This window comes from Etheostoma spectabile, chromosome 13 (assembly GCF_008692095.1).
Source record: "Etheostoma spectabile isolate EspeVRDwgs_2016 chromosome 13, UIUC_Espe_1.0, whole genome shotgun sequence".
NCBI classification, from domain to species: domain Eukaryota; kingdom Metazoa; phylum Chordata; class Actinopteri; order Perciformes; family Percidae; genus Etheostoma; species Etheostoma spectabile.
The window spans coordinates 6488233-6513841 of NC_045745.1; the positions used below are offsets into that span (position 1 = coordinate 6488233).

Consider the following 25609-nt stretch of genomic DNA (forward strand, 5'->3'; position numbering starts at 1 on the left):
CCCCCCCTCCGGGCAGGTTTGGTACAGTCCGTTGGGGTTAGCTGACTGGCTGACAGGGCTTCATGGAGGACAGGCCAACACTAGAAACCATCCAGGCAGCGGACATACAGAATAGCTGCAGTACAAAGAGCCTCAACCAGAGTCGCGTTGGACCTGTTGACTGGTAGAGAGTGTGTGTGTGTGTGTGCGTGTGCGTGTGCGTGTGCGCGTGCGTAAGGCAGAGAGAAAAACAGTGAGAGAAGGTTTTTATGAGTGGGTGTGGGTTTTTATGAGCATTTGAGTGTAATTGAGATTGAAGCATGTCTGTGTTTGAAGTTTGTTGGATTAACAGGCGATTGTCCATTGTTCCACTGAGCTGCCACAGTGACTGACAAGAAACACATGTTGCAGTGCCAGCCAGTCTGTTGTGACATGCTTAAGTAGTGCTGAACTTTAAGTGTTCTGATATTCTGGTGGTGGTTTTACTGACTCATATCTTTTTGGCTCTGGGTTAGTAATTTGACACACTAGTTTAATTAACATGGTTCTGACACTGAGCTGAAAAGGTGCCTGTGCATTGCACCCGTTGGGTCACACGATGCCTGTGGTGAGTGTATGTGATACTGCAGGACACAAAGCTATGTTTAGGGCAGGAGCGAAGTCAATGTCGGATCATAACAGCATTATCTTAGAGTTCCCATCACATACCAACCTCTAGTCAAAGCATTTTGCCCGTCGCCTAATTCTGCTTGTTCTATTGAAGAATAGGCTGAGATTGGGTTGTCACCTTGGTGAAATTCTGCACAAAAATAAGGAAGAGACAGACATAGTTCTACTGTCCAGGCTGGAGCAGAAATGCATATCAAAGCAGCTGAGCAATGGCAACGAAGCAGGCTAAGCGCTTTTATTTCTGAGTGGGAATCAATGACGGTTTATGCTTTGAGCTGTAGTCAGCAATGGCTTTCAGCTGTAAATGTCTGCGCAGAATGATGAGAGGATGAGGGTTTTAAAATTATAAACAAGTTGTAGGACAGTTGTTTGGTTTTTTGCACACGTTTGCCCCTGCGCAGGATCTGCACACTACCTCCCAGCATATCAATTTAACAAAGCAACGTTTTTTGTTTTTTTTGACCCGACACCTGTACTGTAGAAGTTTTTTCTCTACACTCTTTACTTCAGGTAGCAAATGGTAGCTCTTAAAGGTACCCTGTGTGACTGAGTTTTTGATCCCTGCTAGTTGAGCAGTGTTTTTATGAGACCTCAGTTACTACCGGGGTCATGCCATTCTGCTGGTCGACATATATTGCCCAACGGGGGCTGTAAATATGAAGACTGCAAAAGATTTGCATTTGCAATTGTTTCATGAGGAGGGGAATGCAGTACAATCGGCATGTTCCTTAGAACTCTAGGATACACACAATGTGTTTTAGTCTGACCTGTTTTTAAATGATTTTGAAGAAAGGGAGAACCATCACTAATGACACTGGTGGGCACTTTAGCATACTGGCTGAATCCACAGAGGAACTAAAAACGTGCACACTGCGATGATGCTGAACTGGCACTGGTGACTGAGTGTGGGGGCTGCTGAGAGGCCCACAGTACATGTCAGCAAGCGTCTCACATCCTCAACCAGAGACTTCTGTGCCTCTCTCCAGGGAACAACACACAAAGAATGAACGTCTACCATTTCTCACTCCTCACTAGTAGAGCTGTCACGCCCTGTGAGAGGTGCCATCAGCCGGCCTACGTACATGTGACATGTTTGAGGTCAAATGGTCGTGGCTCACTCCACAGCTGCCTTGTCTCTCGGTGTAGGTTTACGCCACCGTGACAGTGTGCGCTGACCAATTGCTGTGGACTGGATGAATCCTCATGACACGCTGCTGTTATTTAAAAGCCTCAGTGAGCCTGGCCACGACAGTGGAACCCACAGAGGATCTGTCAGCCGCGGGCAACCAGCGTCCCCCTGAGGGATGCCCTACACATGCCGGCACGAGGAGTCTGGCCCTTTGGCCCGTTCTGGTGGTCACCTGTGACAGCCTGCCCGCCGTCGAGTCCCTGACCCAGCTCTTCTCCCATTACGTTCCCTCCAGCCTGACCTCACACCCTCAGGAACATATAAAGGTTTGTTCTCTAAGGGCGAGCTGGAAACGGGACACCCTGCTGCCACCGGTCCCAACGATACACCCTCATGTGAACATAAAAGATGGTGATGGTGTTTTTTAAATGTTTTGGGGGGGAGACAAGGTGTCCAAACATTGAGGCCTCAGAAGCTATCTAAGGCAGCAGATTCTCCACATGCTCGTAGGGTGAGAGCGAAACCAGTTAGGAGCCATTACAGGAGCGGCTGTAATCAGAGCTACTGTGGGTGGAAGTCGCTGCTGCTCACTGTTAGTAAATGGCTTCATTATGACCAGAGAGACGAGACAGAGCACATTGGCTCTACCAGACAGAGTATGAATGGAGCACTGATGGATACTAGCAAAGGTAGGAGACAGGACAGTGCAAGTTTCTTTCCCTTTCTAGTCTTTTCTGTCACTTGTGTTACCATCCTGCTCCCTTTCTCTCTTGCACTCGGTTGTACTGTAAACATGTATTTGTGTGTTCTCAGTGGTCTGGCAGCCGCTCTTCTATGGCCTTGCATCTGTCAGAAAATTCAGTGGCTTACCCCCAGATTGCTACAATTTCACAGAGGATCACATTCGCATACAGTCTATCTTCGAAGAGGAGTCGGGGGTTTATGTCTGGGTTAAGCATGCACACCATGCTCTCTGACATCACTGCATATACACACACTATTTATATTTAGGTTTGCTCTTCCATTGACTTCACAACTTGTAATACAGAATTCATAAACCAAATGAGACAGGCATCAAATATAGTAGTTAAAAGGGGCAACTTAACAACTCTCCCCCGCCTCCCACCTCCTTATGGCCTTTTGCTTAATCACCGCTTGTTAAATCGGCGGTTTGAGTTACTGTGACGGGATATTGGCACGCTGTGTTGTTCTCACTAAATCCCACTGATCATGCTCTCGCAGCCAGAATAGTTGGCCCGTTCACCTAACCCCACCTTTATTTCTGTTTAGCTTCCCATTCTCTTTCCCCAGCCACCCATGGGAGTCTAGTACTAATAAAACAGCTCCAGTCCAAGACCCTCCACACGGTGGGAAGCCCAGGCAGAGTAACCTAACACCCCTCTCTGGGCTCTAGCCTTAGAGAGCTGCTGACATGACAGAGTCTGGGAGGGCCAGCAGGGGAGCCTCCATCATTGTCAGGCCCCAGTGCCCTGAGCTCCCATCTGGGGCATGTCCAACATGCATGCCTGCGAGCTGTGAACTCATTGCTGTGAGGTGCTCTGACACTCTGGAGACACGAGACGGTATCACGCAGTGTGGTGTTACTGCGCTCTAATGCTCTTAGAGTCTACCGAGCTGAAGAAGGCAGGGATAAGGAGCTAATAGACTGGAGATCCTCTGGAGGCTTTGGCTATGAGATCCGGAAGAAAGCCTCCCCAGCTCAGGTTACCGACGCATCTTCTCTGTGAACTGATACCAGACCAAAGTGCAAGTCTTAGCTCTTCTACTCGACATTACATTTGTAAACATTTGCCTATAGCCTTTAACAAATTAACCACCTTCTAAGCAAGACTCCAAACTGACAGTCACGTAATACCGCTGCAGAGGTGCATTGTGGGGCGGTGTCTCTGCAGTCGAGGAAATGAATCCCTTGGTAAATATGCAGACTCGGGCATGGATCGTCTCCACTTTGGGAACCAGAGAGGAGTATTAGAACGTCTCCCAGTCCCACAGACGTGAAAGTTGAGCTCAGATGTGGTCCACTAATCTCTCCAGGGTATAATCCACTGAGCTTCCAGACAAGAAAGAGAAAACCTGCCCTGAGTGTGTGATCATTGCAAGTTTCACACAGGTAGTACTAAGGGCAGTTGTATTGCACTGCTTTACAATGTAAAGTACTTAATGAACTGGCAAGTTGCTTCAGAACAAACTGTGTGTTATGTATCGGCTCGATGGTTCTCTGATGCTGATGCTTTTATGAGCTTTTGCAAGCGAGGACATGATGGAGTGAGAGGTGAGAGCGAGCACTGACAGAAAGGAGCGGCCTGCTGTTTGTTCTCTTCTGTGTGGGAGGGAGATCTGGTAAAGTTGTCTGCCATTAATGTGACTGCAGGCTTCATTAGGAACAAATAAACAGCCTGTTCCCTCTTTAGGGAGCATATGCTGTCTAAACCACTCCTGAGGTCAGACACTTGCTGCTCAATTACAACTCGAATTCTGTTGTCAAACTACATATGGAGATAGAAGAAGAGCGAGTTTGCGGTGTTTCCCCCTTTCTTTTCAGGAACTAAATGGTTTCCAGACTAAGGCCTAAGGGAAACTGTCTTTTTAAACATTGTGTATTACTCAGGGCTGTGAATATTTTTAAGGGTGATTTTATTTTGCCAGCTTCTGAAAGCCCAGCTCAGCACAGAGATCCTGATTGTAATTAATGTTTACTGAGACATACCAATGCAAGATGGAATTTTTAATGAGGGCCACAAATCCTTGTTCAGCTAAGTGTGCACTTTAATTGATTCAACTTGAGCAAACAGGCGGTCTCCCTCTGTTTGTATGTCTGTTTTCTGAGGAGAAGCAGGGTGACGATGATGTGTGTGGAGGGAAGAGGACAAAATGAAGGGCAGGAACTTGTAGCCTTCTGCCAACAACCCCACCGTTGTTTATCTAAAGCTGCAAGCCCAGGCCCACCGGCCCACATAGTTTTTAGGAGAATGTCTCTGGACCAAATTCACTGGCATCGTGGTACAGTATTCTACAGAGGCACTGCGTCGGCTAGACTGTGGTAAATTGTTGCTTCTGGAAAAGCGATGTGATCTGTGAGAGGTTCGGGCATGATTCTGCTTACTGTCGCACAACAGGGAACAGAATGGAGACTACAGACGCAGATAGAGAAAGAGAGTTGGAGGGGCCACAGTGAGTGAGTGCAACTCTGTCAGCTGTGAGAGACAGCTCTGGGATTTGGAGTTGTCAGCGCTTCTCCTTAGAATACGTTTTTTAGTTCCAGGCTGTAGATCCAATGCCTGCAGGCTACATTTTCCATCCCCATTCACACTAACCTAAATACTGCTAAAGTACTTTGGATTGCCAGTCAAGATAGCGCATTAAAAATAAAATCCACAATCCATACGTTTAATATGATATGCAAAATGTTCCTGTGTTTATTTTTCTCACCTCTGTTGTTTTCTAGCTACGCTAGAACAGCATTGCTGCACTTTGGTCCAGACTGAAACATCTCAAAAACTACTGGATGCCCTGAAATTGGGTCCAGACATTCATGATTCCTAAAGGATGCATACTAACGACAGAGGCGAGCCGCCGACATTTCCTCCAGCGCCACCACAAAGTTGACATTTGTGGTTTGAGTGAAATGTCTATTAGATGTATTGTCATGATGTTGGTTATGTTCCCCTCAGTATGAACTGTAATATCTCTGTTGATCCCTTATCTTTTTTGTTGAGCACCATCATCAGGTCAGGTCTTTATCCACTACTTGTGTTTGACCAAATCCCTGCAAAAGAAAAATGTCACATTGCCTCAGCTGTACTGTACTGTAATTAATAAATGTTAGCATATTAACATGCTAAATAAGACGGTGAACATGGACAACAATACACCTGCTAAACAGCAGCACGTTAGCATGCTGACAGCAGAATTTGGAACAAAGAACCACTGCGTACAGCCTCAATAGCTGTAGCCTCTTAGGCTGGTTTCTGATTTCTGGTTTCTGGTTTCAAGAACAAAGCCCAGTCCCCAGCACATGGTAATGACAGCAGTAACAGCTAGTGTTGCAGCATGGCATCGGTGCAGGACAGACCTGCAGTCAGAGGTTACCTGTCATTGCATCATCTGGTGCCCCTGAGGCCATAATGCAGAGCAGGCTGCCCCCCCTCCCCCTGCCTCCCCCCTCCGAGCACCTGTTTCCTAGATGCTGTCAGCAGCTGTCACAGCCTCTGGCCTGTCTTCTCTTTACGGCCGTCTAGACGTCAGCAGGCGAAGCAGGCTATTGTTCTGGGCATTATCTGCTACTCTCTTTGGTGCTGTTGCGTCTTCAGTTTAATAACACTAAGGTCAGAGGCGCTGATGGGTTAGGGGTCACATTAAAGACTGGTAGACCTGAAACTGGCGATCATCACAAGGCAAACAAACAATATTGACAAAAAACTGTAATTTCCATTGCAGTGTTGCAGTGTATAGGAAGTTATCAAAATTGCCCCAAGGTGTAGCAAAATGCTGTTTAAACACTAATGCATCAATATTAACTTTCACTTTTGATACTTAAAGTATATTTTGTAGGTGATACTTTCATACTTACATACAATTCTGATTGCAAGAAATGTTCTTTTCCATATCGTAGCATATTTGATTAGTGCTGTATGATATGATAGTTTGACCAAACAGTATCAGTGCTTCAAGCTCAGCCTTTTTGCGTTTGCTCAGTGTACACACACACCCATATACAGTTTTGTGTAAGTGGAGATAAGCGTCCATTGCCTGGATGAAATCCCATAAACGAGTGTGAAGTTTAGAATGCCGTCGCAGTGCTATTTTGAGGAGGATGAGAGCGATGGAAGGGGTGATGGCAAGGGGCAGAAGCTCGGGATGTCTCAGAGGTCTCAACAGCCATCAATTTGTCAGATGTCTCCATGCTGTCATATCCACTCACATGAAAGGGAGAAAGCGATATTAGCAAAGTGATTTTGGTGAGTGTTGGGTGCTAATGTATTTACCGATAGGACAGGTGGTGACCTGCCAGTCGAGCTTTAAAAAGATGATGTTGTTGCCGTTTGTTTGTTAATCATTTATACGGGGCCAGTATAGTATGCTAAATAAATCCCCTTATGTTCCGCAGTAATGACCTAACACCGTGATAAACCTCCTAGTCTTCAGCATCTCACTTTGCCAGGCCTCCTGTCACTCCCTCTGTTAGTGCAGTACACTCAAAGATCTGAGCCATTTGTCTTGCACATGGCTGTACCAATCCAAATACCTTGCTGATGAAGGTCCATTAACCAACTAAGACCCAGGCCTGTTGGCCCTGCAGGCTCAATGTGATATTAGCAGCACATTAAAAAATGTTAACAATAAATCTAGCTGCATGGCGCTAATGAGCTGCAGTCCACTGCAGGACAGGAACAACAAAGGTGAGATAAAAAACCGAGCTTGAAAGAAGCCTGCATACCAATGGTCGGTTATCTCATGTCTTATGGCAGTTTTTATTCATAATTTCAAGGGATGGATGAGGTTTTTCATCCACATTTGTGGAATATAATGTTCAGCCAGATCAGAGTTGTAGCCAATCTAATGATTACATGCTGCAGTGTACATTAACCATGGAGGGAGATACAGGAGTGGTGGTTGAGAGAGAGAGAGAGTGTGTGTGTGTGTGTGTGTGTGTGTGTGTGTGTGTGTGTGTGTGTGTGTGTGTGTGAAAACATTTGGAGATGGCTCATGCTAGGATAATGAGTTATCCCCCTAAGCCCCTCGCTGGGTCCCCTGACATCCAACCTTAATAAAGCTTTCCTACACACACCCCCTCCTGTACCCCCTTCACCTATTAAATCTGGCCTCTAGCTTTCGCCTCCCCGACTAACCAGCACAGCCACAGGCCTCATTCTCTGTCATTTTTCACCGAGCAACGCGCATTAGTTAGAAATCGCAATACTACTGAAACATTGAGAAACAGAAGGGCTCCACATTTTGAGGAACCCAAGTGGGAATTGCGCTTATTTGTTTCCAGGGATGAAGAAGACTGACAAATGAACCCTCGTGGGAGGGAAGCTGGCGTATACCATCTTCTCTTCTCCCCCGCTCCGCCCAGCCCTGGAGTCTTCATTATGACCAGAATAGACACCCTCTTTTTTTAGCGTGTAAGCACATTCTTAAAACAAGCCGTGGACCTCAGGGACTGAGAGGTGCAGCAGGAGCCCTGAGAATTGGGAATGTCTCCTCTCCCCGTCTGCTCCGGTGAAGTTGCTTGCCAGCAGCAGTCTCTCTTGACCAGTAATAGTGTCTGTAAGTGGAGAAGATTGACATGGCGAGGGAGATGGATATAGGGCTGCTGGGCTTTCTTGTTCATTGATGCATGTGAGTGTGGAACAGGGATGTGTGCAGACTGCTATTCAAGAGATAGAGTTTCTCTGTAAGGATTAGTTGGCTTTGAAAAGTGACGCCTCTACATTATAAGAGACATCTCTTTGTTGTGCTTGCCCAAAGAACAAAAGAGAGACTATTACCAAAACACTTCAACCTGGAAGTGTGCCTTTTGTCTCCTGACGGGCGGGCAGCAGTCCCACACAGAGAGGAGTCAATAGCTGTTATTGTGTATATCGATTGTCATTTTGCACCAGGAATTACCTCCCCTGACCCTTAACCACGACATAACATGCACCTGCCATTGCTAATACCTCACTTTGCCTTTCACTGCTAATGGCTGAAGGTTCTCGTAGAGCCGGCTCCCAGTGGAGTTGGTCTGGAGGGAGTGGCATGTCAGGGGGCTGGCAGCCTGCTGTGACAGGCTGCTGCTGCCTCAGCCCGGGAGAACTGGCTGCCATCTACACCCCTTAGGCAGGTAAAGGAGATAGCTGGCTTCCCTAAGGGAGAGGAGGCACCCTCACTCCTGCCCCTAAACCCCCCTGAAGCCTAGGGAGAGTTAATTACAGTTTACATATGCACCGTCATCCCCCATGAGCCTCTTTGCCTCTGGAGCAGCCGAGCTGACTGCTGATGTCTGAGCGCTTTGTTCTGTAGGAGGTCCCTGCAGAGGAATACCCTGGACGGAGCTTATTAGCTACTGTTCTGTGCGACTCCAACCTTGTACAGCGGTTATTATTCATTCTCTGGATTAATCCACACTTTGTACATAATGGAGCCCAGCAGGGCTTTTAATGGCAAGTAATTGTTGTTTTTTGGCAATTACTGAAAGTCTCTCAAATGAATCGTCACCAACCAAGCTAAATGCACACCCGTCCTTCACGCTCCGTGTGAAAGTGAATTAATGAACGCAGGGCTGTTATCCTGTTGAGTTAATAAGCGCTAAGAGTCATCAGCCTCGGGCCTGTTTGCACGTGGTAAAGATGAATATTGAAATGTCCACTCGAACCTGCTTCCTGTTTGCACAATTCAGCTACAGTTGGTTTCTATACACAATAGATCTCAGTTACGTCAGACAGTGTTAGGTACATGCAAAAATGCTTCATTAACAAATCTGACTAGAATACATACAATTTGTCTGGCAAATTGTAGTTCTCCCATACACGCAAAAAAAACGACAAAAGAACAGCAACCTTGAAATGAAGGGCTGGAGATGGTCAACTGCAGTGTTTATACCTGAGGAAAGGAGGTCATGAGCACAGAGCCGAGCATGGTGGATGTACACTGAAAGGCATGATCTTGTTGGGTATCATGTCAGGGATTGTACATTTGTACTGTTTTTAACATTTTTGCTCAAATGAATTGTCAGCTCAGAAACTAAACTATTTTTTTCTCTTTCTCTGTTTTACACAGTTCCAGATTTTGGCATCCATGTGCTCTCCACCAATGACAGCCAGGAGCCTCATGGCCCAGGCCTCCTCAAGGTGTCAGGCCTAGAACGCAGTCAGGAAAGGAGCCAGGACACCTGTCAGGACACCTGCAGGGACCCCCAACCCCCCGCATCTAGCCCCCCCAGTCAACCTCTGCCCCCAAAAGCCCTGCCCCAGCCGTCCGTCCCCCAGCCCCGGACCCCTCATCGGACCCAGACAAACTGCCTTACCCAGGCTCCGGCCTCCACAAACCTGCCCCCACGCTCAGAGGCTCTCCCCAGGCCTCAGACACCCGCAGCCCTGCCTCTCGCCCAGGGCCAAGCGCCCTCGTCGCCCCCCCCTCCCCGGCCCCAGCACCAGCCTGAACTGCTGTCCCACCCCCGGCCTCAGCCAACGACCAGCCTTCACCCACACCCGCCGTCTCCTGTCCTCCCCACACTTCACCCTCACCAACAGCACCCAAGTCAGGTCGGGCCCCACCGGCCCCCGTCGCGCTGCCACCCCCGGCCCCTTTCTGCCTACAACGGCCTCCACCTCAACGGTCACAGGTAAGGCCAACAGCAGACACCCTCGCACATGAAAAACATTTGTCTCTCATGTCCTGGTGCGCTCTGATGCAGTTATGGACATTGAAACCTTCACCCACACACACTTGAAAATACTAGAATATCTTTTGAGCTGTAATTACGCACGATGCCCCCCCAGTATGTAAATGATCAGTATGTAAATTGCTCGGGGAGAACTTGATGTTTCCAAGCCAAACAGCGGCGCTGATTATTAACAAAGGAAGAAAAGGGTTAAACTGTGCCTTGAGTGCTTGTGATTTATTAGCCACCCACATGTCACTGGGGGCTCTGTATAGATTCCAGCCCTCACTAATTATACTGGCTTTATATGCAGTAGTTTAGCACACCCTTGAATCGTAATGATGAGAACTGGAGGAAAATGGACCAGGAAACATCTTAAATCTTTCGGAGGAATGTCAATTCTTTTTAAGTTTTTAAATAATTCCTCAGCAGAATTCCACTTTGTCTGTTCAAATACCCTGTGATCAGAGTTATTTTTCATATATTAATAAAAATAACAACAATGAGATGTTCTGTTCTGTCCCATCTCTGTTGAGAGGCACTAAGACCTAGGAGGCTTTCTCCATTCATTTAAGACTCCAGGATAGCTCCTTCAGAATCCACTCAGTCCCAACAACAGCTCTGCCTCGCAGGCTCTCAGGACTTGGCTTTGCCTCCCTCTTCTTGCGCCAGCCCTGTCAGTCTGCCAGCGCGCCAACGGAGCCTGGCACCCGCTGTGAATAATCCCAGCCGGGGCCCACAGCGAAGAGCGGCCACTGCAAATGAGCTTTTAGGCTTAGTGCGCGGAGCTGTGGAGACGCAAGCTCTGTGACTGCCCCCGAGGAAAACTCACACACACTACAAAAGACTGTTTGCTTACACAAGCATACACACCCTCTCTCCCTCTCATCCCATTTCCGACGCACATGTTCACTACCTGGCTCTGGAGGAAGTGCCCTTAACAGAAGCTGTTCAAAGACAGACGCACACTCGGTTCTGCCTGCCAGCGGTGGTTTATTTGCATCCGAGGGTGTTGTGAACGTGGTGTTTTCACGGATCGGGTTTGCCCTGGATTCTGTTAAGCACAAGAGAGAGGCAGGGAGGCGTTTGTAAATGGAAGACAGTTGAGGTGTGAAATCACTGTGCTGCTGGGAATTGAACGTCGGAGATGAGGGGATGTGGAGGAACAAGTGTTAATTCTGACTTAAGCTGGCTCCTTTCTTCATCTTTCTCTTTGTGTTCTCTCTCTTTACAGCAGCAGCAGGAGCAGCACCCCAGGCACCAAGCCCCACGGGCCCCCGGCTCCCTCTTTGCACCTTCCCCACCACCCGCCTCCTCCTGCCGCCACAGCAGCCTCCGCCTTCCCGCTGCCCTTGGCGGCTAACCAGAACACCCCCCACAGCTTCCCCCCTGCCTTGCAGTCCTCGCCGCACCCACACCACCCCAATATGTTCGCTCCTCCAGCGGCCTTGCCTCCACCACCACCACTTACGTCTAGTACCCTGCCAGTCCCCGGACATCCTGCCGCTGGGAGTGCCTACTCAGGTAAACAAGCTGCTAGCAACCATCCCCACATCGCCCCCGAGCGACGTGGCAGAGGATTGCGCAATCAGCTGACGGAAAAAGCAGACTCTTATTTTAGCCATGCGGCGCGTCACGTTGCCTGCCGGTTGAGACATATGAGAAGTACACGAGGAATCATTTCAGCAGCATTTGATTGGAAAGCATTTGAGATGCAGAGACAGACAGAATGTTACCCTGTAATTATTTAAAGCAACAAGTAACTGAGTCCAAGATAATCCACGTGTGCTCCCCGCCCGGGGTTGTGTGTTTATAGTCGTGTGGACAGTTCAAGTTCACGCTCTTTCTGTCCCGCCGTGATTGATGGATGCTCTACACACCAGTAATATCCACCAGCAAGTCGGGCCACATTGCAAAAGCCATTACAGACCCTGTGCACATTTCCCCCCGCCCCCCGTGCCGTTGAGCTAAATGTCAGGGTCAGTGTGGGAGGAGAAGGGGGTGTTTCTAGAACTTCCATTTTCACATTGAATAGTGTTCACGTGTGAGAAATCAATTTGGTCAATACGGAACGGAATGTTGGATTTTTTTCTCTCAAGATACTAATGATATTTTACGAAGAACAAATTCCACCCCACTCCCGGCCCAGTAAAGCTGAAAATATTGTAGAGTGTGGAATAAGAAGGATAAGGTTACTCCGGAGGAGATATAATCTCTTGCGGCACATTTTGTTGAATGTAAAAGAAAAGCCAGCCAGCGATTACTTGAAATCCATTCGTTCTCCACGGGCTGCACAGAGGTTTTCGTCTCCGAGCGGCTGTAGCGTATCAAATCCCAACCTTCAACAGTTCCAGCAGTCAGACAGTTTGAATAATCTCGAGCCACGCTTGATTTAAAATGAGAAGCTGATAATCACGTCCAATTCCTGGTTGTTTAGTTTTTTTCTAACTTTGACATTGTCCTGACCCTCCAGCTTTCACTGAAACTAAATTAACAGCTTAATCAGAGACACAAATTAACAAGTGTAGTTATTTTTCTTTTCAACTACAGGGTTAATCGAAGTTTAATAATTGAACCACTACAACATTCCCTGGGAGAAAACCTCTTATAAAGGTGCGAGTGGCCGTTGATGTGCGTGTTCAGAGTCTGTCGCGTCAAAGAGCTTGAGGAAACACTGACTCACAGTGAACTTCCACTCCTAATCCTCCCTTCCCTCTTGCTCTTCTCCAGAGCAAGACCTTCTGCGCCAGGAGCTCAACACCCGTTTCCTGGCCTCCCAGAACGCCGACCGTGGCGCCTCGCTGGGCCCTCCGCCCTACCTGCGCACAGAGTTCCACCAGCACCAACATCAACATCAGCACCAGCATCAGCACCAACACACCCACCAGCACACCCACCAGCACACCTTCACGCCCTTCCCCCACGCCATCATGCCCACCCCAGCACCGCCCATGGTGCGTACCCCTGCCAGAAATGTGAGGATAAGTAGAACACACCTGTAACGGGTTGGAGAGGGTTTAAAAAAAAAAAAAAAAAAGAGTTTTACGTGTGAGGAAAAGTGGGTGGACATGGCACCGAAATGTTTTTTACCATGTGGTTGTGAGAGTGATTTGTCCACAGTTGGACGTGTGTGTGTGTGTGTGTGTGTGTGTGTGTGTGTGTGTGTGTGTGTGTGTGTGTGTGTGTGTGTGTGTGTGTGAGTGAGCAGCACCCTGTAGCCCGTGGGTTTCTGTGGCGGCCTCTCAACGACGACCATGTGTGTCCGTCCACACTACAATCATGCTTTTATTTTCCCAGAAAGCCTTTCTAGTGTTTTCTCTGGCATACTCTAGGACTCCAGACTTGAGTCGCCTTTATTTTCTAAATTGGCAATAACTTGCCCAAAGCATGTTAACTTCAGAGCCAGCTCTCAGAACATAATACACTTAATTCATTCTGAATTTAATGACATCATTACTGGCAAATGCCTTGCGTTAAGAGCCCTGCTGTTTGTTGCAGGAGACCACAGGCAAGGGGTGGCTGGACCTAAAACTCGTAGAAACACAGACATTTGTAACTGCCTGGTCCGTAGATGGTTCGCTTGGCTCTGATGATACTTTAGAGGCAGCAACGCGAGGCCTCCGGCAGCTAACGAGGCCATAAAAAGGCTCTTTATGGCTGCAGTGTTTAGTCTTGACTAGGGAAATGTTCGCCCTGAGCCTGCGCTGCACCACTAATAGGAGACCAAATGAGACACAGAACCCACGCTAGTTTGAAAGGTCTTCAGATGATCACGAAAAGAGGAGGATGAAAACAGTCTGGTTGGGAAAGTGGTTGAACTTTGAATCTCAGTTGACATTTTTAATGTTAAATCCTAATTTAAATCTGTAAGCATGTTTAGTCTTGAAGTACACTTTGTAATACATTTTGCGATGGCCTGAAATGAACCTGCTACAGCAAATGTGTGACGGTGCTCATGTTTTCTCTACATCTTTATACTTTATTTCTCCTACAGTTTGAAAAATACCCAACAAAAGTTGACCCCTTCTACAGACACAGTGTGAGTTTCCCTACTGCCTGCAGAGCAACTTCCCCATTATTCCATTCCAGCCTGTGTGTGTGTGTGTGTGTGTGTGTGTGTGTGTGTGTGTGTGTGTGACTTCCATGGAATCGCTCATCTGCTTCTTAATGGACACTGTAACCATCCTAGCTGTACAATTTCTTTATCTTTGTCTCGCTTACTGCTATTCATTTGTATTTGTCTGCTAACAGCAGTGGCTTGCTCATGATTATTACTCCCCAAGGGGACTTATTTGAAAAATCGGACCCCACTCTCCAACCATGTTTGCTGAAGCATCCAGACACCTGCTAAGTGTGCTTGTTCTACCACAGACTGAGCTACGAGGAGGATTTTAAGGTTCCAAAAAAATCATGTCATGACTTTAGGCTTACCCTGGGTCAAACAGATGTTGCAGAATGTTGCTAGTTCTTCATTTTATACTCTTAGCATTTCCTTGTGTTGTTATGGTAGTGGCAAATACCATGAAGCCATTTCCTCTCTATAAAACATATTAACGTCTCAAAACATGATGCACATTTAAAACCTCACAGCATCTCCTCAAGCGCTGCCAGTCACTTATCTGAATAATTCCGCACGATCCTAATTAAAGCAATGCAAGCACACACATGAATAACATACTGTAATTCCAATAAGGCTAACATGATTGACAGGAACAGTTGTAGCGAGTGGTTGATTACATATCTGTTTCTCCACAGGATAGTTTCACGGAAGCCTTGAGCACTTGTTTAGTTTTCGTGTTTTTTGCTCAAATTACATTAATTAAATCCACTGGGAATGAGCAGGGAATATTTGATAAACATGTAGGCAATCATTTGTAACTTTCCCCGTCCAAGCAGTCTTGGAAAATAGAAAAAGATTGAATGTTGATGAGGTTCATCCGTCTCCACTCCCTTGTGAAGCTGCTGTCCTGCATTTCCCTAACCATGCTCACACCTCTTCTTTTTTCTCCCTCAGCTCTTTCAATCCTACCCACCGGCCATGTCTGGCCTTCCTCCTGTCATCCCCCCGACCGGGCCCTTCGGCTCGCTTCAGGGCGCCTTTCAGCCCAAGGTAAGACTCACAGGGACACCACCGTACAAACACACACACACACAGAATGAGTTATTTACAGAGAATGTTTTTCGATGTGTGTCTGCTGCTCTCTAGACTTCTAATCCACTCGATGTGGCCACAAGACCTGGAGGCGTCCCACACACATTCTTGCAAAAGGACCCCAGGGTAAGAGCACACACACACTGACAGACAACACTTGCAGTGTGGAGGTAACCTTTAGATCCTCTGTATATGTTGGCTAAGTCTTTGAGTCATCAGATGGAGGTTGTACAGAATTCATATGCAGTTATATCATATGTGATTATGGGCAACACAGACTGCCTTCCTCTCAGCTGCCATATCCGTCTGTATGCAGAGGGGTGCGCAGGAGAAACCCATATGTGTTATTTACTCCTACAATACCTTCATTTTAAAAGGGAAATGTTAAAATTTTAATTTGGCTCACAATGAATGCCACACACATACACACACTAATTAGAAGCGATTTGATTGACAGCAAAATAATTCAACCTCTTTTATTCCCTCTCCCTCCTGTAGCTAACAGATCCATTTCGGCCCGTTCTCAGGGTGAGTGCTCACTCCCTGCAGTGTCTCAGTCTCCTGCACCCTCGCACGCATGCACGCACTCTAATACCTAGGATGCCTTGAAGGGCTTTTGCTAATGGAGTAGATAGTGTCTTTAATTAAATAAGCGCTGTACTCGGAGGCAGCCGTGTTAGTGCGAGTCTCCTGTATACCACAACAGAGCTCATTTTGGAAAACGGTGCAGCCTCTGCACGTATGTAGACACCCATTCAAATCACAGCTCTGATTCCTCTGTCACGCCCTATATATGCCCCATATGTTGAAGTAATACGTGATCAACGGTTCCACGTGTTCTGCATTTAAGTTATCAGTAGTTTCAGGTGATCTGACTGTAAATAAATGAGCATGTATGATGTGCATTGACAGTATTATATCCATTAAATAATGAAATTCCCTTGTAACAGGGCTAACGTGATCCATATCTGTTTTCAGGCACTTTCATATTATTAAGTGCTACTGCAGATATACCAGAGGTATTCAGATGTAAAAACCCACACGCCAGCACAAAATGAACCGGTGAATAGGTTACATAGCCGTAGTATTGTGGTGCTTGTTAAAGACTAATGTGTTTGTCTCTTACCTACAGAAACCAGGGAAGTGGTGCGCCATGCACGTCCACATCGCCTGGCAGATATACCACCACCAACAGAAAGTAAAGGTGAGGACTCCTCTCTCTACGCTTTGTGCCAAAGCTAGTGTTAACTGTGCCCCAATTCAATCCAAATCTTTATAGAACAGTTTTGTACGTGAAATGATGCAAAAGCCATCAAACTGCAACTTTAGAACGGCCATGCCAGTTAAACTTACGAGACAGCTACCGTTTTCAATTAATTTCTTTAATGCAATGAATTGTGGGAAAACAGACATCACACTGAAATCGGTATGTTCTTTCACTTCCCCCCCCCTCTTGCTCAAAAGTTGCTAAGAATTAGTGTCCAGTATGGATTTGGAACACAGTTCTAGTGTTTCTCCACTGGAAAAATCACTATTAGCTTCTTCATAAAGCAGTGGTAGGCCGTTATTTTTCTTTTTTTGCGTTGTTGGGCAAAAATTTTGTATTCTTTCAGCATATTGTCAGTAAATGGGAATTCCATGGTCAAAATAATATGATAAAGACAAAGGCTAAATTGTGAAAAGAATTCCTGCCTTTATGACGGCATCAGCAGTCATAACCATAATCACTTCCAGTCATTTAGGAAAGGAGAGCTTTTCTTAGATTTAATGTAGCCTGGCAACCAGAGGGACTCTCATCCCTGAAACACCTCACATGATGTCCTTGGACTAGACAACCATCTAGTTGCTCACTTACAAATAATAATGACTCATAACCAACAGCGTGTTAAATGGTTTTACGTGTGTTTCTCTCTGCCGTCTTCCAGCAGCAGATGCAGGTCGACCCTCACAAACTAGACTTTGGCCTCAAGCCTGAGTTCCTGAGTCGACCTCCAGGCCCCAGCCTCTTCGGCGCCATCCATCACCCCAGCGACTTGGCACGGCCTGCCACGCTCTTCTCTGCTGCAGGCGAGTGTGTGTCAGATCTACATTACACGTCATTTAGCTGACACGTTTATCCAAAGCGACTTTCAATCGAGTGCTTTCAACCTCGAAGGTACAAACAACAAGAAATGGATGTAAGTACATTAGCTTTAAATAAGCTACACTACAAAGAGCTGCATGAAAGTGCAACTCTTTGGTTTTTTTAATCAATCATTCGAGGTAGTCGTTTTTAGTCCGCGGCACGTAGGCTTCCTGCCGTCCCGATGTCAACATTTGGGACAGGGGGAGTATGGGAGACAGAACATGACTCAAGTCTCAATAAATGTATAAAAAAAACGTTTGTGTCCATATGCAAATGCAGTTGGATGTTCTTACCTCAGTTTAAAGCAAGCGTGATTGGTCAAATTGGAGAGCCAGACAAAAGCAAACAACCCTTAGGGAAGCTTCCTCCCTGAAATCCAGCTCTAGTTAGCATAATGGCTACGACCAGAAGTCTGCTGACAGTCAAATGTGTTGATGAAAATAAATAAAAGGAACCAAAGTGAGAGCAAGCTCCTGCATAGAGTGTACCTTATCATATCAAAATATTATGCCGAAGTGTTAGGGTAAAAAACCCCGATAGGCTCCAGGCCAAAGGAGACACTCGATATAGCCTACCCCGTCACAAAAGCTGTTATTTAACAAAACTGCACGTAAATAAAAGCACCTCAAAGGGATACGAGAGATTTACGTTGCAGAATGGAAATCACGTCGTGGCAGTGTCACCAGCGTGACTTTAAAAAGAAGACCAGGAACGTTTTCCTTGAGATCAAACTTCTTTTATTGACATTTGTGTCTTTTTTAAGCCAAATTCGACATAACGATGACATCAGTTGAAACGGACAGTGTGAAAGAGAGAGAGAAGTGGAAGCGCTCAGAGCAGACATGTCAAAGAGTCTGCACGGGGGTATGAAAAACCTGATCCCCGTGCCACGTAAACTTCACATCCCGAATACGATAGACGCCTTATAACTGGAATATTCGCAACAGCTGTGACAGATTGCGTGCAGAATAACGTATAATTAACGAGGTAAATATTGCAGTGAACGTAGCAGAGGACAGCTGCCGCTCCTCCGTCCAACGTCTCGGCAGTGGACCTGAATCAAGCTCACTCTTGTAGCCAATTGTGCTTTAAACTGAGGTTAGGGCCGCCTACTGTGACGGAAAACATTTCTCAGTATCCTCAACTCGCGGAGGAGGTCCAGCGCGTTTTACGGCTCAGATCAAAAAGATGTTACCTGCATTTGTTTTAAAGGGGTTGAGAGCAGTAAAATCCCGGTCCAGCGATTAATAGTCTGTGGTTTTGCATAAATTCAATTAGTCTATTTCGCTGCAACAAGGCCACATAAAGCTGCACATCACTCAACCAAAGTGTCTTACCGTATGACTATAGACAATATGCAATATGCATTTCATCTGCAAGCGATCTGGCTCTGCTTGAGTGAAAGCCTCCATGGTAACGTGGGGGGGGGTTACCGACTACACGCCAGCACTATTTGGTCTTCATTTGTTTCAGACGCTTCTTATTCCAATTTTTGCTGGGAAACAACGTGGCTTCTAACTTACACATTTGTTATCCCCGATAAACTCAAACAATTACATATTTCAATATTGCACAACACTTATGGCTGCGATCAATAAGGCCTATTTGGTAACATTCAACACCAAACTATTTTATAGTTCTTCTGGGAGTATATTGGTGGGGTTGTGGAACAACGGTTTCAATATTCTAAAGAATCCCGTCATTAAATTGGAAGCAAAATATGTTATTCTTAATTATGATAATAAAACAATACGCGGGATGGTCAACCTATTAACTCTGAGAGAAATCTCATATCCATAAAGCAAAATTTTCTAAATGTCCTTCATTTTTTACGCGCTTCAATCTTGGAATCTATCTAAATTATTAATAATAACTAAGTCTATTATAGCTTTTGTACTGCAAGACTTTTTCAAGGAAATAACATCACATTGCATTTCCCCTTTTCTGTATTTTCTATTGTTTTCTTTTCATTAATCAAGATTGTATTGTTTGTTGAATGGAAATGAGTACAAGTTTGTACATATAAAAACAATAAAATCTAAAGCGAATTGTGAAGTTTAACTGTATCTGTGCAAGGCTACCTCAGCAAGCCTATCATCAGTTTTTGCCCCCCCCCACAACGAGCCTGATTTATATTTGCTAACAATATGTTTGAGACATGTTAAGACATTTCCATTTTACCCCACACCCTCTGATCTAGAGAAAATGCCTTTCGATAGCATCGGCGCGCTACTAGTGGCCCATGGGCCGTATGTCACGGCAGCCATTACTAGAAAAATAACCACGCGACTTTCTTTGATACGGTAGATAAATTACAGTTCGGTCGTGGAGGCGTAGAGTGAAAATGACAACATAATTCAATCCAAATACTTACCAAGAGTTGCTCGTGAACAGCTCCTACTCAAGCACCCCGTCTCTGCGAGATTGAGCGGTTCCCGTTTCTCTGGGCACGGAGACCAGAAGATTTACAACTTTCAGACAGGTTGCTGCTGATTTCCTGATTTATACAAACAGAAAAATTATAACAAATGGAGATTATGTCTGAACATGGTTACTTGCCACTTCAGGTGACTAAAATGACACTGCTTCTATTTGAACCTAGATCTAATATTAAATAAGTCAAGCACACATTTTGGTTTATAAGCTAACTCGGACAGCTGTGAGGACGCTAACACAAGGGCCCAGCTTACCCCTCAGTCACATTAGCTAAAGGAGACGGGGACAAAGCGGCAGGCTGGCGTTCCGTTAAGGCGGGGCCGAGACAGACATGTCAACTATTTTATCCAAATGCTGAGCAACGAGGGCAGCATGACGCATGTACGTCGGTTGCTCGAAAGAAAATCCTTCTAGATGGTGGAAACGCTTTGGGATAGTCGTTGCATTGTCTGTTCCTCAGGATTGTTGTGATAATAAAACTAAATTAATTTTTCATACTGATTTTCATATTATTTTAGTGAGGACTCATAATATTAGGGAAATCTGTTTATATATACATACACACACAGACTTTAAAAATCCTCTGATACGTGCTATGGGTCAGAGGACGAAGGTGGCACTGGAGAATTCCCCTTGACTTTTAAAAGCAGCCAGGCCTGTACTACGAAGCCAGATCAACACGCCCTGGATTATTTCAGTTACCTGGCTTCACCTAACCCAACAACCACGCTCGCCGTGTCGCGACGGTGGTTATCAACTCGTCCACCCAGGGTTTCCCGATCCAGCGACGCGCGCGTACACGTAGAAGAGGTGGTGTTAGCATGGCGTGACCGAGAGCAAACTGTAATTCTCCATAAATATGAACAACACGGTTTTACAAGCAAAACGCAATACAGTCGCCCTCCTAAAACGGGAAGGAAAGCCCTTATACATAAATCACAACGCTTATCAATATTGCTTCCTCATCGGTCAGGTGCAAGATCTGACCTGGTAACACTACGCTTTCCATAAAAGGCCGTCCCCGGTCTCTGACCTGCGAACGACCCCGTGGGGTCTGAGCTTTCCCTCGGCCTTGTCGGACCGCGTCGGTCAGGTTCTAGTTAAAAGGTTAGAAAAAGTAAATAAATGAAACCAATTTCCCTTCACTTTGCGTAAAGACAAAAAAGTCAGTTTGTGTGATACCTTCTTTCTCTCCCTCTTCAGGTCCCGCACACCCGTCAGCAGGTCCTTTCGGTCATCCACCACACCACCCTGGAAACTTCCTCGCCCCGGCAACTCACTTGGGTAAGACCGCCCTTTCTTTCTGTTCTTCGTCTGAAATGGGAAAATGTTGTTGTTACGGTGTACTAGTGGTAACGTGTGGTGTCTTCTTCCAGAACCTTTCGGTAGGCCCGCGTCGTTTGGAGGACTGGGATCCCTCAGTTCGTCGGCCTTCGGAGGACTGGGCAATCCGGCGCTAAGTGAGTTTTGACTTGGGCAACGATGCCGTTTCTGTTACCGATGTAGCGGTTGCAGATTTGGCGGGCGAGTTGTCGAGATACGCATTTAACTTGCGTCCTGCCTGTGTTTTTCCACGTGTTGAATCCCTAGCGGCGGCCAACGCGGTCTTCGGCCATAAAGACGGCCCCAACGCACAGCAGCACTTCAACGGCGGCGGCCACCAGGAGCCGTGGAACCGCCTGCACCGCACGCCGCCCTCCTTCCCCACGCCGCCGCCCTGGCTGAAACCCGGAGACTCTGAGAGGAGCGCATCGGCCGGCTCACATGAGAGGGACCGAGATTCTGACAGACGGGACTCGTCGGTCGGTAAAGACGACAAAGACAGGTGGGTGTCGCCAAAAGTCACTGCTCTGATCGAGTCCTGTTGTCTCTCCCCGAGAACCTATAACAATGTTTTCTTCTTCTTTACTAGTTCCTTAAACCATTAGAGCCTATCTGTGAAATTAGGACTTTTCAGATAATTCTGATTTCTAGATTACAGGTGCTCACTGTTTCTCAGTTTCCTCACACGGGTCGTTTCAAATTGGTTATATATTATTGATTATTTCTTTCTTTTAGCTTTAGTAAAGTGGAATACACATTTCAACATGTACTTAATAGTATTACCTTGAAACATAGCAATGCGCAAGTGAGTTTTTATAGTTTATTACATGGCTCGGTTGTATTCTAATGTAGAATGCGGTGTGTTATTTTCTTGATAACACACCATTGCCATGGACGCAGTGCTGTTCACTCTGGAGCACAGCTATCGATCAATCCGCTGAAAGAAGTCCAGATAATTTATCAGCTGAGGCAAAAAGTGGGGAAACATGGAGCAACTTCTGTCCTCCAATTTAACAATGACAGCAGATGTGGCGAGCGCCTATCGCTACATCTTGATAGTTTCCATCCACTCGTCAATCAAATTATTTGAAGTTTGGTAAAAGTGTGTTTCCATCAAACGGCTTTAAAGCCAATACAAACCTGTGGTGATGACATCACACGCTGTTATAGTGTCTGACTGGTATATTAATATTTTAGACATTAAGGCGTTTCCATTCATTTTCACAGTGAATCACATACCGTGGTGTTGAGTAATAGACAGAGTTCACGTTGCTATGGACGCAGGATTCCAACCTTAGAGACAGAACAGATTAGTTTCTTTAGCAGAAGCAAGACAATCGTATTTAAATTAATAAATTCCCATTTAAAATCAATATTTTATGCCACATTGATTTATTTAGTAGTAATAATTGGGATGATATAGAGAAACTCCCCGTCTCCCGTCTGAGACCACTGGGCTTAAACGTGACACGCTAAATTAAAACCTGCTAAACTTACGTCACTTTGAAAGAAAGTGGATATATGTGCAGGACATGTAAAGGATCTGGTTCCCAAAGTAAAATTACATAGTGAAGTTACATTCATCTGATTTCTTGATTTATATATACACATACACAACAGACATTACAGACAGATAAGACTTGGACTTATATCTAATATAATATTTACAATCTACCACAGGTGTTTCAGCTCATCATTTCTATTAGGGAAGTTGAAATGTGTCTTTCTTTATGCTTCTAGGGACTCTGTAGAAAAGCGCCATGCGAGCCATCCGTCCCCAGTTCCTGTTGGCCTCCTTGGCCATGCCCGGCCCCCTGAGCATCACAGGAACCACCTGCCCCCCACTTCCGGAGAGCCTCAGAGGGACAAGGAAAACAAGGCCAAAGACCGGGAGAGGGAGCTCCCAGACTCCTGGAAAGACAACGGCACGGATGACCGCAAGCAGGGCGACAAGGACGTCCACGACGGCCGAGCGTCAGAGGACAAAGCGTCCAACGGGGGGACGCAGTCGCCCTACGTCCGGCAGACCAGCCTCGAGCGTCCTAATGGCGGGCTGAGCAGGGAGATTCTGGACAAAAAGGTAGAGCTGCCATATGACCACCAGAAGAAAAACAGCGAGGTCAAGGTAAAGGAGGAGAGGAAGGAGGAGCCGGACGGAGCCGCAGAGAGGGTGAGCGAGCACCCGACACGTGCGCCTTCCGCGCCAAACCTCCTCCCTCCCTCCTCGATGCCCATGCCCATGGGTGTGAGTGTGGCTGGCGTTCACCCCATCAACAGCATCAGTAGTCTAGAGAGAACTCGAGTGGTGGCGCCCTTCATGGGTATCAGCCCCATCCCGGGAGCCGACAGGTTCCCTTACCCTGCCTTCCATTGGGACCCCATGAGGGACCCCTACAGGGGCCTGGACATTCACAGACGGGACCTGTTGCTAAGGAATGACCCTCTGCACCGGTTGGCGGCGCCTCGCCTCTACGAGGCTGAGCGCTCCTACAGGGACCGCGAGCCTCACGACTTTAATCGCGACCACATCCACCCTCTGGCCCTGGAGCAGAGGAGGGAGCAGGAGCGTGCCCATATGGAGGAGCGTGAGCGCCTCAATTTGCTCAGAGAGGACTACGAGCACGGGCGCCTCCACCCCGCGATGCACCATCCCGCCCTAGACGGACACCTCCCTCACCCTGCCCAGGGCCTTGTGGCCCCCGGACTCCCAGGCATGCACTACTCGAGGGTCAGTCCTTCGGCTGCCCATCAGAACGGTATCCTCAACAAAACGCCACCCGTCGCCTCTCTGAGTGCCCCGCCCCCTCTCATCCCCACGCTGGGCGCCAGGCCCGGCTCACCCAGACGGACTACTCCCCTGACCGCAGATATCAGAGACAGAGCCGCTCACAAAGACATCGAGGCGCGGTGAGCTCCGACTCGGCGCCCCTGCGCCTCGCCAACACTGAACTCGCACCAAGCACTTAGCTTTGGGCAAAGCAAACTGTAACATAGCTGTGAATAAGTTATGCGGGGCAGAGAGGTGCCCGCGCAATGAATTGTTTTTGTACAAAATTACAAAGAGACAATAATTGTGGAACAAAAAAATGACATTTTTTTCCCCGTTTGCTCCAGCTTTTTGTGTGCATTCTTTCTCTGGTATAGCAAAGCAAGAATAAACAATTTTGGAATGTACAGGTACTCTAGCAGTGACAGTAAAGTGTGTACGGTTGCTGTGCTCACCCGGTGTGGATTAAAAATCATGGTACAAATATGCAAAAGGGTGCTTTGAAAGCTTTACTTTGAACAGGCGTAAATAGACGAGTATTACAGCAGTTCTTCAGAATGTGCTTTTTGCCATTTCCCTTTTGTTTGTTTTTTTCAGTCGCCGCGGCCGATTAGCATTGTACCAGAGACCCCGTATTCAACTATGCAACAAATGTCTGGGCTCCCTTTCTGAAAGCTGGCCTTCTCACCTCTACCGACTGTAACAATTAAGGACAAACGGCTGTATTTTCCTCGGAACTCAGACGCGCGTTGGATCTGTGCAGATCCAGATGCAAGCTTTAACTGATCCACGCGGCGGGGGGGGGGAGGTAGCAATTTGGATTAAATAAAAAGGTTACGTTTTGAGAATTACTTTCTCAATTGTGGCGACAATCCTAGAAACGCATTTGAAAGATTTCCAATGTTGGGAGCTTCACCGGTCTGGTTGTGGGGAGAATGCAGCGCATTAGACACCGTGACGGCACCCCCGCCCCACTGAAGGAGTGTAAAGTACATGTTTGGGAAATAGCTTCTGTTGGTCAAACCGTGTATTAAAGTGCTTTCCTGAGTTCGTGTAAAAACTACAAAATCAAAAGACAAAAAAGCAAGTCTAAACTACGGACAGTTTGTTTCTAATGAGCAGAGATATATTTTAGTAGTCCACTGAAGGTTTAGTTGTGCGCTTCGAACTCTGTGATATGTCGTGCAGTGTTTTTTAATCCGACGTAAAAATGTCCACCGGAGCCGTAGTGGTTAGTCAACGCGTATTGCGAAAAGATTGTCGAGACATTTTTTTTTGCTGTTAACGTGTACGGGGGGGAAAGTAAAGTCTTTCTAGATCGTGTACAAAAATGAGGAAAAAAAATTAAGCGACTGAATCTTCAGCATGCTCCTCATTTAAACTTGTGTTATGTAAATTGTGCCATGTTATTAAAAAAATGTGTACTAACCCTGTTTGTGGGGCTTTTATTTCTCCACCTACTCAGCCGAGTACACTCACTCGATCGAACCCCACACACACACACACACACACACACACACAACTTTTTAAAAGTAATTAGTGACAGTTGCTAGTTACTTCTTACAAAATGTAACTAAATTAGATACTCAGTTCAGTTGTGGCTACATAAAACTACTTAAAGCAACCCACTAACTGGAAGCTCC

At 46.6% G+C, this 25609-nt stretch overlaps 1 protein-coding gene across 12 annotated transcripts in view; it reads left to right on the forward strand.

Annotated features, from left to right (window-relative positions):
• auts2a (activator of transcription and developmental regulator AUTS2 a) overlaps nucleotides 1-25395 on the forward strand; it is a 400420-nt gene extending 375025 nt beyond the window's left edge. For 5 of the 12 annotated variants that reach the window (XM_032533773.1, XM_032533770.1, XM_032533774.1 and 2 more), the window contains 13 exons: nucleotides 9560-10124; nucleotides 11398-11687; nucleotides 12894-13138; nucleotides 14158-14202; nucleotides 15178-15273; nucleotides 15370-15441; nucleotides 15814-15843; nucleotides 16448-16519; nucleotides 17241-17382; nucleotides 21080-21160; nucleotides 21253-21336; nucleotides 21458-21701; nucleotides 22940-25395. In XM_032533773.1, coding sequence (XP_032389664.1) covers nucleotides 9560-10124; nucleotides 11398-11687; nucleotides 12894-13138; nucleotides 14158-14202; nucleotides 15178-15273; nucleotides 15370-15441; nucleotides 15814-15843; nucleotides 16448-16519; nucleotides 17241-17382; nucleotides 21080-21160; nucleotides 21253-21336; nucleotides 21458-21701; nucleotides 22940-24110 — 3137 coding nt within the window. In that variant the 3' untranslated portion in view covers nucleotides 24111-25395. Of the gene's footprint in view, nucleotides 1-2297; nucleotides 2467-9559; nucleotides 10125-11397; nucleotides 11688-12893; nucleotides 13139-14157; nucleotides 14203-15177; nucleotides 15274-15369; nucleotides 15442-15813; nucleotides 15844-16447; nucleotides 16520-17240; nucleotides 17383-21079; nucleotides 21161-21252; nucleotides 21337-21457; nucleotides 21702-22939 lie in introns of those variants that run through there. The other 7 variants (XM_032533783.1, XM_032533775.1, XM_032533776.1 and 4 more) reach the window with 7 other exon arrangements.
• Nucleotides 25396-25609: the final 214 nt, after the last annotated feature.